Here is a 17473-nt window from a genome sequence, read left to right on the forward strand (position 1 = left end):
AATGACATAGTTATTATTAATAACATAATTACTTGAGAGGACCCTGTAAGATTAAAGCAACTCCAGTAATGAAAATAGCTACCATTTTTAACACCTTGTCTCTGTTACATTTTTCATTTCTCGCAATAACCCTTTGCAGTAATCAGGAAAATGCTGAGATGCTAAGATAGATGCTAAGATAGACTTACCCAGTAAGTAGTGGAGTTGGAAGTCAGGAGACTGAGTCTGTTCTCAAATGTGTTATTAAGTAGCTGTGTGGCCTTAGGTAAGTCAGTTTACCTCTCTGGACTTCTGTTGCCTTCCTAGAGAAAGGAAGAGCGAGTTAGACTTACAGATGGTGCAGGTCCCTTCTTGCTCTGAGTGTTTCGTGCTGAATTTTATTGCTCTCTTTCATCAATGATTGATCTAGTTCTTATTTGGAGTCTTTGTTTTTGTTGTTCTTAAGCCGCATAACTTTCTCATCATCCAACTCTCGACTTGTCACGCAGAGATGGTTTCCCTGTCCAATCCTGCTGAAATAGCCTGTCCATTCTCCTCCCCTCGTTATTACAAACTCTAAACACCTTAGCATGGTACATACAGTTGCCACAAATTGGCCCCCATTTTCTCCTCCAGAACCCAGAAAATGATCAATAAATCTTTGTTGATTGAACTAATGAATGAATATATCCAATGTGTTACAAGTTCTTTTGATTCTGCCACAGAAAACTCTAGTTTTGTGCTGTTCAGTGTGGCTGTTCACATGTGGCTATTTACATTTAAATTAACTAAAATTAAAAGTACAGTTCCTGACTCTCACTAGCCACATTTCAAGTATTCAAGAGCCACATGTGGTTAGTGGCTGGTGTTATGGACAGTGCCAGACAGCAATTCCATCACTGTAGAAAGTTCTATTGGACAGTGCTGGTCTAAATACTGGCCCGTCCTCTCTAACCCTACTGTGATAGTTCACCTGGATTCTTATGTCTCAGCCTCTCAGTTGGGCTGATCGTAGTCTCCCTCCTCGCTAGTCCATTCTCCACTCCGCCTGATTCATTGAGTTCATTTCACGAAGTAGCAGATACTTAGGAAGGACCTTCTACATGCCAAGTCTTCACAGGAGACCGAGTTGTTCACGAGACAGACCTAGTCCTGACTCAATGAACTTCCAGCCTAGAGATCCAGTGTGTGTGTGTCATTCCCATGCTTAAAAACCATTGTTGGGTCCTCTCTACCAAAGCACCTTAGAGCATTCCCAGAGTGCTGGGCTCTGGAGGGCACGACTGAGAGACTCAACTGTATTCTCAGGAGGGGGCTAACCGAAACAACAGTTCCTGTGTGTGTGTGGAGGGTGTGTGTGTATGTGTGTGATGTGTGTGGTGTGTGTGTGGTGTGTAGTATGTGTGGGGTGTGTGTGTGTGTGTGTGTGTGTGTGTGTGTGTGTGTGTGGCGGGAGGGCCTGGGCCCCGTGGGGTGCACTGGTACCTTCAGGCCCCTGAGGTGCAAGGCTCCTGTTTCAGCTCGCCCTGGTCACCTCTCCCGTACCTTCTGGAGGCGGGCCTCACCCCTACCCTTACTGCTGTCTCCTCTTCTCAGCGAGCCCAGTCACACCCCAGGGCTTTCACACAGACCCTTCCCTCAGTGGGGTTTCCTTTTCACCTGACCAATTCCCATTCGTCCTCCCAGGCCCACTTCTAACGTCCCTTTCTGTGAAGCCTTTCCCAGCCACCCAAGAGGAGTCAGGGGTTCTCCTTCCTGTGCGCCCACAGTGACCTGCTGTTAGGTCTAGTGCAGCACTTACGGTGTTTACCCTACTAGCTGTTTATATACGCCTCCCTCCAGCCGAGCCGCAGTCCTCCAGATGAAGAACTTCTTGTTCATCATGGTGGTTCTGCTGCCTGAAATAGAGGAGGCCCCTCGTAAATGACTGGGGACGGATGATTAATGAACGATGCCTGGAAGAATAAATGAGTGAATACATGTATGAAAATTGTGAAAGTGCCCGGCCTGTCTGCAGTTCCCCAGTGAGACTGCACTGGTTCTTGAACTTCTAAATGGAATAAAAAGACCATAACTGTCTACTTACTCTTATCAAAGAGAAGATGTTAATTTTCTTAACATTCTTATTTTCAACCTACTCTAAATGTCTCTTTGCCCTTTTTTTCCCCATAGGCTAGATTTTTTAAAAATTTTCTGACCCCTTGTCTCCTCAAGGATCAAATGCTTCCTTTCTAAAGGCATGTATCCCAGCATGTCCTTTCTTCTTTTTAATTATTATTTTTTAATTTTCTTAATTCTTATTTATTCTTGAGAGATAGAGACAGAGCAGGGGAGGGGCAAAGAGAGGAGGAGACACAGAATCTGAAGCAGGCTCTGGGCTCCGAGCTGTCAGCACAGAGCCTGACGTGGGACTCGAACTCAAAAACCATGAGGTCGTGAGCAGAAGTCGGACGCCCAACCCACTGAGCCACCCAGGAGCCCCCGCATGTTCTTTCTTCCGATTGGAGATTGCGCTGCCGGGCTCCTCCTCACCCGCAGGGTCAGGACTCCTGTCAAAACTGCTGTACACACAATATACAATTTCTTCAATAAACATTGTTACACCACTAGGTGAGTGTTTCAGAAACTAATCAGAAACAGGCCTAACATTTCTTAATTTTTCCAAACCCTTAAAAACATAATCAAGGGGGTGCCTGGGTGGCTCAGTCGGTTAAGTGAATGACTCTTGGTTTGGGCTCAGATCATGATCTCACCGTTCGTGAGCTCAAGCCCTGCATCTGGCTCCACAGCTGGCAGCATGGAGCCTGCTTAGGATTCTCTCTGCCTCTCCCCTACTCATGCTGTCTCCGTCTCTCTCAAAATGAATAAATAAACTTAAAAAAAAAAAAACATTGGGGCACCTGGGTGACTCAGTCGATTAAACGTCGGACTTTGGCTCAGGTCATGATCTTGAGGTTTGTGAGTTTGAGTCCCACCCCAGGCTCTGTGCTGACCGCTCAGAGCCTGGAGCCTGCTTTAGATTCTATGTGTCTCTCTCTGCCCCTCCCCTGCTCTCTCTTTCTCTCTTTCTCAAAAAGGAATAAACATTAAAAAAACAAACATACAAACAAACAAAACTCCACAATCAAACCCAAGAGAGTTCCACAGAGGTTCCCTTCCAGGTGCCCTGGGTGTGACCCTTGATTCACCCAACTGCTTTATTTCTTCAGAGGAAGGGAAAAGGCGTCCCCTAAAGCCCCTCAGCAAGCCAGTTCATCAAATGAAATATTGATTAACCCATTCAACTACCTCACAGACTTTCTGAGATTCAAATAGCTTTTCCTGCTATTTCAGGATATTTTAAGTAAGCGGATTAACCTCCCTCACATCTGCTTCTCCAGATGATTCTGCAGACACATCATCCTAAGAAGGGAACCTGTCTTTACCAAAAGTATACAGACCTGGCTTTCTTGCTTTCCCCAGGGGTTTGAGCTCCATGCCTTTTATTATAGACTGGGGAAGAAAAATTAGGTTGGGATGCATCTATAATCACCATTCCTCAGCGTTTCTTCTGTTAAATTTGCTACTGTCAATTACACAAGAAAAAAATTTCACCATTAGAAAATCCTAGTTGCTAAATTCTTTTTTAGTAACTTAATCAGCAATACTCAGAGGCTAAGCTGCATCTAGCCCTTGCTGTATCCAAGATTTTGTTACAATTCCTAGACTTGTTAGATTATTTTCTGGTAAGCTCCTGTTCTGATTTTAGAAATGATTCAGTAATGTGCATAGCTGTGACCAAGTCTACATAAAAGGTGTCAGATATGCGTGCGTGCATGTGTGTGTGTGATATCCTCGGGGTTTCAGTAGATATTAAACCACAACGAGGTAAGGGAGCTTTTGTAAAAAATAAAAGCTTGCCAGAGACTCAGGACTTCCCAACTTTTGAGGTCTCTTCTTTTATGACTCCATAGTAACTGTTTGTGTGGCTCATATGACAGCAAGCGTGAAATGATTAAATATAATCCATCCCTGGGCTGTTGCACTTTAGGTGAGTATTGAATGGCTGTGGTTGTCTTAGTCTGTTGGAATTGCTCTAACAGCATACCATAGACTGGATGGCTTATAAACAACAGAAATGTATTTTTTCACTGTTCCGGAGGCTGGGAGTCTGAGACCAGGGTGCAAGCATGGTCAGGTCCTGCTCTGGGATGCAGATTTCTCCTCATGGTGGAAAAAGCAGAGAGAGGAAGCAAGCTCTCTCACGATTTTCAAGGGTTCCATCCTTTTCAAGGGATCCTATCTCATTCTCATTGCCTCCAAAAGGCCTCATCTCCTAACACCATCACATCGAAGGGTAGGGTTTCAACATATGAATTTGTCTGTGACAGTGGTTGGCTACCCAAGAGTCTTTCCCCTCCTTCTTTACACACAAAGTCCACTTCCAGTAAAGAGACCAGTGACTCTCCCAGTTGCATTACAGGCAGCATAGGCAGTGACCCTATCCTGACCCATAGTATTAAAGGAAAACTTGCTAGAGGTGGGGTATATATTCTGGAAAAGATTTCCCTCTATTTTATTTTTTTTTGAAAAGAGAGAACTCTAATGGGATGAGCTTTCTCCCTGTCTTTCTTTGGATTTGTAGTATGAAGACAAAGAATGACAGATAACTCAATCTGGAATCCTGACAACCTTGTTACTGTATTAATTATGCCTAGAAACAGCTCCCTGTTTAAGCCAGTAGTTAGTTAGATATTCTGTTTACCATATCAGATGATTCGATGGATTGTGGTGTTACAAAGACAGTTTATGTCTATGTCTTTGTAACATTGCAGGAAATCCATATTCAGTTGTAGTTTACTCTTCCCTTCACAAGCAAAGAGGTATTTATTCTTTTTTTTCTCATTACACGGAAGGCCAAAGAAAGAATACAAGGAGCAGGGCACCAAGACATAAAGAACATCAAGTGGTGAGTCTGGAAAATCACAGGACCATCAGCAAATAGGCTGGCAACTCAACAAACTGAATAGCCAGTATTTTGCCATGCATTAGAACAAATCAAGTTCTCCTTCATGACTTAGAAAGGTTGTGTATAAAAGGAAGATCGGATAAGAGCATAAACAAAGACCAAAGACCCTGAAGATGCTAAGAGTCCAGAAGCAAGAAAGCAATTGCCCAGGGGAGAGAGACCACAGTGGGATGCTAACTATAGGCGAAGAAGGGGATCAATGGAATCCAGAAAAAGAGAAACTTGAGGTCTACATCAGACCACTGCCTTCTCTCAACTAAGCTCAGTAATTACTGGGTTTCGGTAATTCTCAACTAAATTTTTACTTTTCTTGTAAAGACCCAAGGTAAAGTGCTCCTCAGCATATTGCTGTAAATAGATACCGGATATGTGTGGGTCTGCTTTGATTGTTGAAATAAAGATCCTGGTGCTCTTTCGTCAGATTTTTCTATCAAGGTGAACACCTTTTGGGGGTATTGCAATTTAGATGTTTATTAAGCACTTGTGTTAGCTGGTGGTACAATAGCTACCTCCAGAGATGATTAAACAGGCACAGCCAGGGAAGGGAAGATGGCTCCATCTGTCCACTAACGATGCCAGCCGTCCTGAGAGAGCTCCAGGCATAAGGCAATATGCCACATCCCAGTTATGGGTATCCCGTGGTGGTTTTAACAGGAACCAAGGTGCTATACTAGTCAGCTGGCCTCTAAGAATGGGACTCCTTGACCTGAGGCAACTAGAATTAAACCACTTCTCCAGAAAAGAAAAAGTGGATTCTTCGATATGGCCTACCCCCTTTCCTCACATTCATATGCCAGTTTTTTTTTTTTTTAAGAGAACCTCGAGTTCCTAACAGGAAATGGATCCAATGCTTTGTAAAAATTCATGTGAAAACAAAACAAAACAAAACAAAACAGACAAAAAAAAAAAAACCCTCAGAGCTGTGAATGAATGCGTACAAATGTCCTCATAAACTGAAGCCCATGTGAAATATGGCTGATCCAACCCATTGGGGAATAGTGAGTCTTCCCACAAGGCCCAGCTTGCTTTCGAGCTAAAGATGGAACTAGAAACTCCAATTTATATCATCTGATTCTGATCAAGGGCAGAGTCTTTTGGCCATTCTCTCAGCATTCAAAGACTGTGGTATTATTCCCCCGATAGCACACAAATGCTGCATGAGTCGCAGAGTCCCAGTGGGGATGTAAGCCTCTGGTGAAAATGGGAATTTCCATGGAAAATGTGACACAAACACTACCTTTCGGATCTCGAATGAATCAGGTTTTACACCAGAAAGACTTTTCCCATTAAAACTGTACTTTGGGGAAGTGGCTTTCAAAGGGCTTCTGGGCTTCCTGTTGGTCCTCCAGGGCTTTCCTGGGGCCCCATGAGCTGTTCTTTTCTGTTCTGTTCTGTTCAAGTTTAAAAAGGGGAACAATGCCGAACAGTGGGAAGAGTGTGGGCTGCGGAGTCCGATCTGGGTTGAAATTGGAGGCTGCTGCTTCCTCATTGTATGATATTTTACTGGACAAATTAACTGGACAAATTAACCAGTTTCTCTGAGCTCCTACCATATACAGTTGATATGAGACAATATACGTAATGTATCTAAGGCAACACAAAGGATCAGAGTGTTAAAGCAGACTCATAAAAATAGAGACCTTGACCAGCATCAAGCTTTACTAATAATTTCAATGAAGTAAACAATCACAAAGCCCAGGTAAAGCAGCCAGGGGTCCAGGACTCATGCAAATCTTCAGGCCTTTCATGCCACATCAAGATACTCTGTTACCCAGATCAACAGAAAACCTTTAAGCCATGTACGTGGCCACATCACCTATACAGAAAAGAGCCATCATCAAGTATCTTCACATTATATTCAGATAGTTGCATAACTCACGTTACGTTTTCCCAGGACCCATGCTCGTTACATCCATAGATTCCAGGTTTGCCACACATGAGCAACCCAGGCAGGACAGGTACCTCCTTCCAAAAGCATTTCATAGATAAGAACCTGCGCTAGCCATATATCATTAGTGTGTTTACATGAAGATTTGACTGTTACCTTCCTTCTTCCTTTCCCATAGGCCTCCCCCTGCTAAAGAGAGAGGAAGGATCGCAGGCTTATTGCTAAACATTTCCTGCCCAGCACCTAACCCCAGACTGGGACGTGAAAGGTAGTAGCTTTTATCATATTATTTAAAATAATAACTATAATATGGTTATGTCTCTACTTCCATTTCTGCCTGACTTTCCAGGTCCTGCATAATTCAGCCTATTTCCTGCTACCACGCATCTTAGGCTTCCCTTCCCCAGCTGGTGCAATTCTCATCTCAGCCTTTTCTCCTCTTGTTCTATTCCACTGTCCTCCCCATTTCTCAAGGACAGTCATGGGCCCCTCCCTCCTGGAAAACCTCCATGTCCACTTCTGTCCTCTGGTTTTGCCCTTTCTACCATCTATAATCCATGTTCTAACACTGAACCTGGAGCATCTTTTTTTTTTTTTTTTTTTTTTTTATTTTTTTTTTCAACGTTTTTTATTTATTTTTGGGACAGAGAGAGACAGAGCATGAACGGGGGAGGGGCAGAGAGAGAGGGAGACACAGAATCGGAAACAGGCTCCAGGCTCCGAGCCATCAGCCCAGAGCCTGACGCGGGGCTCGAACTCACGGACCGCGAGATCGTGACCTGGCTGAAGTCGGACGCTTAACCGACTGCGCCACCCAGGCGCCCCATGGAGCATCTTATATCACGCTGTTCCTTACTTTTGCATGTGCGACAGTGTTCTTTCTCCAAATAGATTATAAATCCCATTAGGGCTGAGAACTCTGACTAACTTCATCTGAGTCACTTATCCCAGGAAGCATTCCTTGATCTACCTTCCCAGCAGACATGGTCTCCCTGGCACTGACCTCATCAGCACCCCACTTACCATATTACGATCTTATCATAACTTCTTATAATTTCTGATTTCATTGTTGCCTCTCTTTATGAGCAACAAGCTCCAGGAAGACAGGGTCATGCCTCTCTTGCTCATGCTTATATCCCTAGTGCTTTATATAATACCTGCCAAGGAGTAGATAATTAGTAAATATTTTTTAGAGAAACAGATTTTCCAGTAGTACAACTAATAGAGCAAGGAGCCTGTTAATTTAGACACTGAACACATTGAACATCTATGTTGGGTACTCGGAATGCACAGGTGAACATGATTTCCATCACCTGATCTCTGGACTGAGCAAGTTTGAGTGAACTTCTTTACTACCACTATCTGGGGTGTCCACATATGTACAAAATAGCTATGCAGATAGAATCAAAACCAGATCCCACCAGTTAAGCCCAATGAATGAGTGGGATGAAAGGAAGAAACCAAAGACATGTATTTCTGAAGGGGTACAGGTGCTTTCCTGAAGTCTTCCTGCTCCTGCTGGCCCTTCTTCCTCCCCAAATGGCCTTTAAATAAGATTCACCATTGACCCCAGTCCATTTGAAAATCCCATAGCAATCCTTAAATTCAGTTTTAATTAGTAGCTAGTAGATCTCTCTCTTGCCCCTCACTTCCCTGTTCCTTATGAGCGGTACTACATTTGTGTAGGCATATGCTAGGGCTCCTTTCTGGAAACTTATTTTTGACACAATCTGAGCAGCATTCCAACTTGTTTATAACAGATTTTGGCCATGAGCATAACAAATTCAAAGCTACATGCTAATTTACTACAATGTTCAAAGCACATCATAATATATATTTAATTTTATCCATCTTTATATCACCCTATGTAATAAAAGATATCATACTGTCATTGCTTTTTTTAAATTTTTTAACGTTTATTCATCTTTGAGAGACAGAGCATGAGTGGGGAAGGGGCAGAGAGAGAGGGAGACACAGAATCCAAAGCAGGCTCCAGGCTCTGAGCTGTCAGCACAGAGCCTGACGTGGGGCTCGAACTCATGAACTGTGAGATCATGACCTGAGCCGAAGTTGGACGCTCAACCGACTGAGCCACCCACGTGCCCCGTTGCTTTTCTTAAGATAGTGCACTTCTCATGGGTTTAAGGCAAGGTCAGTCCATTCCCCAATCTTCTGAGAAACCAGGCAAACAATGAATTTGGTGTTTATTAGTTGTATCTTATAAGTTTCTCTTAAAGAGAAACTCTGGTGGGCCAATCTCTCAACTCTTTCTGGGAAGGGGGGTTGGAATTATGGAATGGAGGCAGACAGATTCATATACAAATTTTTACCAAGCATATAAGGTGATTTCCTTTCCCCCTCCCTCCCTTCCTCCCTCCCTCCTTTCCATCCTTCTTTCCTTCCTTCCTTCCTTCCTTCCTTCCTTCCTTCCTTCCTTCCTTCCACCCTTCCTTCCTTTGCTAAATTACTATTTAGTGCAGCTCAAGATGAGAAAGATTCTTCCGTTCAGGCTTTCACTTACTGAGGCTACCTTCCTGGTGTTCAGCCTAAACTTGTCTGCAATATACACTGACATCACCAGCTGCCTTCATCCATACATCAGAATGACTGATTCTCTCGAAAACAACCTGCATATTGCTTCTTTTTCCTCATTTCATCTTTCTTCCCACTAATGCTCCTCTCTTTTTCTTCCCTCATGGAAGGTCACTGCCAAATCCTTTGGTACTCTCTTCAAAGACTTTCTCCATGCTCTGTCCTCCTCTGTGGTCATGTGTTAGGAATGAATTCTCTGCTCTCCCATTAAACAGGAGCTCTTTGAAGGCAGGATCTGTGTCTCATTTGCCTTAGCATCCCCACTGCCTTTAAAAGGGCCTGGAACCTGGTGAGTGTTGAGTAAATGTTTGGGTTTAATGAATATGTTGAATCAACATTGAATCAAAGAATACTTAGTGTCTGGGAGATACAAAAAGAAGTGAGTTTAATGAACCATATTTTAGCACTTCATTCATCTGCAAGAGAGGAATAAATGGCAAGAAATCCTATAGGCCACAACATCATACCCTGTGAAGCCAGGTTGATGGAGAGGCAGTAACAGCAAAGGACAATAGAAGTTTCAACTGTGCCTTATGTCGTCTCTGAGGACAATTGGATAACATTGATTTAAAGAAAAACTTAAGGGGGAAAAAACAGACAAAAGAATCCTTTCAACTACTTTCAATTAAGCCAAGGCAACCCCCTTCCCATTTATGAGAAGTCACATTTTTTTCCTTCTTTCTACACCATTTAGAACTCTGACCAATGAGCCCAGATGGTTCTGTTTTCCCAAATGGATTTATGGATTTTAGTACCATATCCAACGCAAGAATTTGGATTGAAAATACAAACAAAAAGAACTGTAGTTGCTTGAGAGGCCTCTTCTCCCCCCTCCCCCACCTGCTCACAGGAGGTCCGTAGCCCAGAAGTCCACGTGGAGGGGCCAACAGAGGTGTCCTGAGGAATGTAAACAACATTAAGAAACCAGAACCTCAGAGTTTTAGTGAAAGAATAGAGTTTTGGGAGGTCCCTCACCCTGATGTGCCCATGAGTCACAGCTAGCTGTACTTCTAAAAGGCCATTATTAGTTAAGGCCTGCTTGAAGTAAAATCTGTCTTATACTGTAAACTCAACGCTGCAATTCCTAAAACAGACCAGCCTGGCCTGCTTCCAGACTGCACAGCCTAAACTACAGAGAGAGTGAAGCAAACACAATTATTTTATTAGCGCCCCTCTGCGCACGGTCCTGGCCTCAGGCACCGGGCCATCTCAGACATTCCCTTAGCTCATCCTCGGGACACAGACGTTTGCCTGATGTATAAGTTGTTGGCATGAGCACGTAAAATTCCTCAGAGGAAAGATGCAGGCGTATTATTTGACACAAATCATTATGCCTTATACGCAGAAATAGGATTGGAAAACTTCAGTGAGTGTGGTTTGCCTTCTTTCTGATGTCCTCAATTTCTCGTCAGGAGCTTAAAGGGGATTTTCAAACTGTTTGGTATCAGCATTTCCAGATTCTCTTTCTCTTCTAGAAAGGTATTCTTATTGGATGCAATAAGTAATGACAACAGCTGCACTTAATGAATCCCCACCTTGTGTCAGGCTCTGTAGCAAAGCCCTTTAGATGAGTTACCTCCATATTAGTCTGTTAGGGTTCCCATAACAAAAGCCACAGCCTGGGTGGCTTAAGCAACAGAAATCAATTTTCTGACAGTTTTGGCAGCTAGAAGTCTAAGACCAAGGTGCTAGAAAATCTGGTTTATTTTGAGGCCTCTCTTCCTGGCTTGCAGACGTCCACCTTCTCACTGGGTCCCCACAGGGCTTTTCCTCTGTGCACCCAAGGAGACAGAAAGAGATCTCTAGAGTCTCTTTCTCTTTTTATAAAGGCACAGGTCCTATTGGGTTAAGGCCTAACCCTACGACCTCACTTTAACTTGATTACCTCCTTATAGGCCCTGACTTCAAATAGTCAAAAATAGGGTTAGAGTTTCACCATACGAATTTGCTGGGGGGGTGGGGGGGGGGGCACAATTCTGTTCATAACAACCCCACTGAGTCCACACTACGAGCTCAGGAAGTCAGGGGCATTCTCTCATTTTTATTGTCTAGTAAACTGAAGGTTAAGTAATTTGTCCAAGGTCTCACTGCCAATAAATAAGTTGTTGGTGGTGGTGTTGCTCTTTTTACAGAAGGCGAAATGTTGATATGGAAAGCTCATTGGTATGAATGCAGGGTTGCTTATAGAAACATCTGAAAGGAACAAGCAGGTGAAACGAGAGCAGGGAAGTGAATTCGTGACAGGTCTATTCAGTGAGGTAAGTCACTGTGCTGAGCTCTGGGGACACAGACAAGAAGACACGGTCACTGTCTTCCTGGAGCTCACTGTCACAGCAGCAGTGATGGGAGTCTTCCTTCCCAGGCCCTGATCTGGGTAAAACTGGGGAACAAGAAAATGTCCCTTTGGGCCCCTTCCTTGTCTGAGAGACCCTTCTGGTCCCCCTTTGGTCCCACTGTCCTTAGAGGCTCCCCTTTGTGTCCATCTGTGACCTGGTAGCTAGCACCACAGATTATGTAAGGTCTTCAATGGTGGTGACTCGTTTCTTAATGTTCCTCCTTTACTCCCACCCCTATCCAGAACTTTTTTTTTTTTTTAGTATTTCTTCCATTAAAACCTCTTTGCTCCAAGTCCCATTCTCTAGAGGCAGGTCTCTTAGCTAGGAAAGGAAAGGTCATAGCTCATTTGTTAATTCTCCTGGGTAGTGTGCCGACATTTTATTGGTGGCCTCTAGAGAACTAGGAACTTGTGACACAAATTTCAGGCACCATGGCAGGCAGCACAGTGGGAATTTTTGTGAGGGTAGGTAGGTCTGTCTGTGGATATCAAACTCACAGTGAGTGAGACATCATCCACCCTGGGCTTTTCACAAATAAAGCTATTCCTGCTACTGCACAGAACTGTGCTAAAGGGTGTGTCACAGACCCTGTCAATGCTTCACTCACATCGCTTAGACCTCACATTTCAGAATGAGGAAGGCCACGCTGTTTCTGGTTGCCTGCCAAGGACATCCCTGGGAGTCGCCCTCAATCAAGGACTCTCCAGAGATGGAGTATAAATACCTCAGTTCTCTCATCCCCTGGGTGGGATCATTCTGAGACATGTGTTTTACTCCGTGACTCACATTTCCCTGTGGAGTTTTAGTCGCTCACTGTGAGAAATAGCATAATAACATACCTACTACTGGCTGCCTTCCCTTCTCTGGATCACTTCTCCACTGCCGAATGGCAAATGATGTTTCCTGTGTTTCACAAATCAGCTGTTAGCACTGAAGTCCTTTTCTTACTGTCAGCTTCTGGAGAGACCCAAGTTGACACAGGAGTGCAGCTGGCCAGCGTGTGCAGGGCTGGCTCTCTCATGACGCCGTGCGGTTGGCAGCTCTCTACTCCTCCCTCCTCTGTATGGCTGTGGAAAGGGGGCGGAGAGCCCACAAGAGCGCTGGTCTGCCCATGGAGGTGTCTGGAGAGGGCAGACCCAGTTTATGGTGTTTCCTTAACCATAGACCCTAATTCTCTGAGTGGGATCTTAACTAGGGTTGGCTCTGTGGGGGCATGTACAGGGCCCTGGGAATTGATCTGTTTCAAGAGAATGCCTGGGGTTTGGAGTCAGAAAGGCCTTGTTTGGATTCCAGCTCTACCACATATGAGCCATGCAGCTAAACTTCTCTGTATCTTAGTTTCCTCATCTATATAATGGGATAATAATTACTCTCTCAAAGGATTGTTCCAAGGATGACAGTAAGAGCTAATCAGGCTCCAAGGGGCTTACATGAAGTTAATGTAACTCAAAATAATCTTAGGAGGGTGTATCACAGTTCTCTTATCCAAAACCCTTGGAACCAGATGAGTTTTGGAATTCAGAATTCAGATGTCATAAAGATAACAGGATGCACGTAACATATATGGCAGAAGCCCCATCAGGGTCTAAGGGAGTCCTCTAGACTCAGTCACAATATTTCTGCACCAAAAATAGGAAGATCTATACTGTGTGGTAATGCACATGAAAGTATCATTTTAGAATTGCAGATAAAGGATTATGTCCCAGAGAAGTTAAGCCACTTGCTCAAGATCACACACTAGGATTCGAGCCCCAAAGACTAGTGCCAGAGTCCCTGCTCTAACCACTATACGGCACTGCCTCCAGTAATGAAACCCTCTCATCAGAATGAAGGGAACAAGAGACTTGTATCTGATTCATAAGGTAGGTGAGAGCTGCTTTTTATTAATATCATAAATAAATTTATATAGATTATTTCTCCTAGAAACAAAATTAAAGATATGGTCTCATTTGAAACATTAATGCTATAAAATATCAGGCAACAAAACATAATAGCTACCATTTCTTGAAAATCTACTGAATAATTTACATATATCCATCTCATTTAACCCCCATAAGAACTCTAGAGATAGGTTTCATTAGGATCACCAATTTTATAGATGGGGTTGACTAGCTTACCCAAGGTCCCACTGAAATAAGTGGCCAGGCAAGAGATCCAGTCTGGGACTGTTGATGCCTGTGCCCCTTCCATACATTGCCCCAGTGGGCAGGTATGTGCTGCTGACCATCATTGTGTGGTTTGCCTAAGGTCACAGGAGAGCCAGCGTCCAGAGCATTGACCACTCTGGACTTCCTACCTTGGAAGGTCTTGGAGTGATTGACTTCTGGGGTGGAAAGTGCCACAGCTCAATATAATTTCTTTTTGCTGCCCACTCTTGCCACTCAGAGAAAAGAACAGTACCTACTGTTCCCTAGAAAATGCAAGGGAATTGATTGGAAAGAATTTTATCTTATTCCAATCCTGTCCATAGTGTTGTACCATTCTATATTTAGATAAATGCCTTGCAGAGCCAAAGAGACAATAAAAACAAGCTAACAAGGTACTAGACTCATGCCGGGAAACAATAAGAAGCTGCAAATTCTCTTTGCCCAGAGAATGACTATTAGAAAACAAGAGACAATAAAAACAAGCAATCTGTGTGCTTTAAAGTCTGGGGCATCTCATACTCTTGGGGCAGTTGAAAAAGGATGAGGCAAACAGGGTCCTCTTCTGCCTTTATGGAAATGAGACTTGAAGAGGGGGAACCTTTTCAAGTTTTAGTCCAAATGACTTGTAAAGTCAGGAAAGAACATCAGTGGAGAAGTCATGGGCTTGCTGGAGGCATCGCCTCAATGCTACTACCCTACAGACCAAATTTGAACCCTCACATTTCAAAAAGATGAAAATGAGTTTGAAAGATAACTGAGGTTCATTCATTCATGGGTCTGAAGGTTTGATATGTTATCAAGGTCCAAGCTCCTCATTCCCCATGAGAACCCTACTCTGGGCTCTTCCAGAAGGTTGTAATTCTTCCATTATTTAAAGCAGCATGTTGTGATAATTAACTGTCTCCCACCACAGTTATTTGTACATGTCTTTTTTTAAAATTTTTTAGTAAGTTATAAACTCTTTGAGGGTAGAGAACAATCCCTAGTTATTTTATAGCCTTTCTGGAGGCTAACATGGCATCTACTAAACTGCGATTTTTAAGTGGACCTCTGTTGCTCAAAGCCTTTTTCAGGCATATCTTTGACTAGTTGGGGTCAATAAGTATTTTCTTTTCCAGTCCCAGAAAAGCATCACATTTTTGGACTGTATCTAATCCCTTTTCATTTCATTCTCAAACACACCAAATCTTGCCTGAGCATATCTATCTCACTAAACACAGTAAGTGACAACCAGGATCTGGAGACAAAAAGCTTGTCTGGCACCTGGCCTACCTTATAAATTATACCAGCAACAGATTTACCAAATTCTTTCCCCTCTCTTCCATGGGTCTCCATCTTCCCAGCCTTCCATATCAGTGTCTGAGCCACCCACCATCCAACTACAGTCAACACAATGTATTTTAGGTTTCTCTGCCATTAACCCCTCACCTCAAAATGCCAATTTCTAAATTCACTGGAGTAATTAACACTAGCTTGATATAATAAATAAACCCTAGGATGTCAGGGACCTAACCTAACATAATGCTAACATAAAATAAGCTTGTTCCTTGCAAAGTAGGTGTTGCTGGTGACAGAGATGGAGAAGGTACATACCCTCTCCTAAAATTCTCACTCCAGGAGTGACACACAGCAGTCATATTCTATTGTTTCCATGTCACATGTCCACACCTACATGCAAGAACACCCTTATAGGTGTTATTGCCACCAGAGTCTAATAATCATCATAGCTAGAATATATTACGCATCTTCATTTTGCAAATTATATACTTTAATTATCTCATCTAATATGCACAACAATGCTAAAAAGTAGGAATTATCATCATTATTTTAGAGATAAAAATACATAAATATATCACTAAGCCTTAGTGCCTATACACACACATACACACATACACACACACACACACACACACACACACACACACACACACACACAATACTGGGGCTCAAAGGGGATAAATAACTTGTTCAAAGTCACATAGCAAGTGGCAGGTCAAGATGTGAACCCAGGCTTGTAGGACACTCAAGCCCTTTTCCCTTCTTTTGTATCATGTAGCAAGAAATACATAGATCTGCTTTGAGACTGGTCACTGGAAAGGATTAGGGACAATGACTCAAGCTGGAACTTGAAAAGTAAGCATTTGGCCAGCCAGAGAGTGTGGCAGACTGATGGAAGCCATAATATGTGCAAAGGTACTGAGGCCTGAATGAGCGTGGTAGGTCTATGGAAGACTTATCTTAGAAATAATTATGATGTTTAGATGGTATTTACCCAAGTTCCTAGAAATACCCAAATCATGTCCTCAACCTTAGCTACCCCTCTTCAAAATTCGACTGAGGGAGCTATTTACCTATAGAACAATTGTAAAGAAAAGCAAAGTAAGTCCTGTTCACAGCTGAAGTTGGGCTCCTACACCATTTATCCACACACCTATTGATGCAGAGCCTTTGTAGGTTGGGCTAGGGCAAGCACCTGAGTAAGCCTGAATGCTCAGAGCAGGAACACCTTTTCTCCCCATAAGCCCAAACCCAACTTCAGGATTTCACCACATCTCATCTGCCATCAATGGAGATAGAAAACCAAACAGGTAAAAATGCTTGATGATGCAAGGTGAGACCCACAGGTTAGCTGGACATGTCCCAAGCAGAAAGGCCCTGGCTTTCTCCCCATTTATGCCATTTGGAAGCAGAAAGGAGAGCTAGATCTAATAACTGCTTCTTTAGCACAGGTGAGAAAGGTACCGGAGAGCAGCAGAGAGAGCTATACCTTTGTACATGACCTTTTTGTCTAAATCAACTGTGCTGAGGTATAATTCACATAGAACAATATATACTTACTTTAAGTGTAAGTTTGAGGAGTTTTGAAACATATAACCGCACATGTAACCTCCACGATCAAGATACAGATAATTTCTATCACCCAACCCCACCAAAAATTCCTTCATGCTTTTTTTTTATTCCATGGCCCCCACCCCAAGCCCCAAGCAATCACAGATATATTTTCTGTTACCATAGATTAGATTTGCCTGGGTTTAAGGGTTTCTTATAAATTGAGTCACATAGGGGGTGCCTGGATGGCTCAGTCGATTAATCAACCCTCGATTTTGGTTCAAATCACGATCTCATGGTTGTGAAATTGAGCCCGGCATTGGGCTCCATGCCCTCTCTCCCTCTCTTTCTGCCCCTCCCCCACTCTCCTCTCTAAATAAATAAATAAGTAAACAAACAAACAAAAACAAACATTAAAAAAATGTTTTTAATTGAATCATATAGTATGAACTCTTTGGGCTCTGACTTCTGTTCAACAGAATGTTTCATGAGTCATTCATCTTGTTGCGTGTATCATAATTTTTGTTCCTTCTTATTCCTGAGTAGTATTCCATTGTATGGATACACTACAGTTCATCTATCCATGCACCTACTGATAGACATTCAAGTTGTTTCCAGGTTTTGGCTATTATGAATAAAACTGCTATGAGCACTTGTGTATAAGTCTTTGTGTGGACATTGTGCACGAACTTTT

General features: G+C 43.1%; 1 protein-coding gene across 1 annotated transcript in view; it reads right to left on the reverse strand.

Annotated features, from left to right (window-relative positions):
- Positions 1-233: 233 nt before the first annotated feature.
- The window catches only part of TSEN15 (tRNA splicing endonuclease subunit 15), a 60962-nt gene continuing 43722 nt past the window's right edge, over positions 234-17473 (reverse strand). The window contains exons 4-5 of the mRNA XM_042975535.1: positions 1781-1877; positions 234-302 (exon numbers count right to left, since the gene is read on the reverse strand). Coding sequence (XP_042831469.1) covers positions 1802-1877 — 76 coding nt within the window. The 3' untranslated portion in view covers positions 234-302; positions 1781-1801. The remainder of the gene's footprint in view (positions 303-1780; positions 1878-17473) is intronic.

The sequence above is a fragment of the Panthera tigris genome, chromosome F3 (genome assembly GCF_018350195.1).
Source record: "Panthera tigris isolate Pti1 chromosome F3, P.tigris_Pti1_mat1.1, whole genome shotgun sequence".
NCBI classification, from domain to species: Eukaryota; Metazoa; Chordata; class Mammalia; order Carnivora; family Felidae; genus Panthera; species Panthera tigris.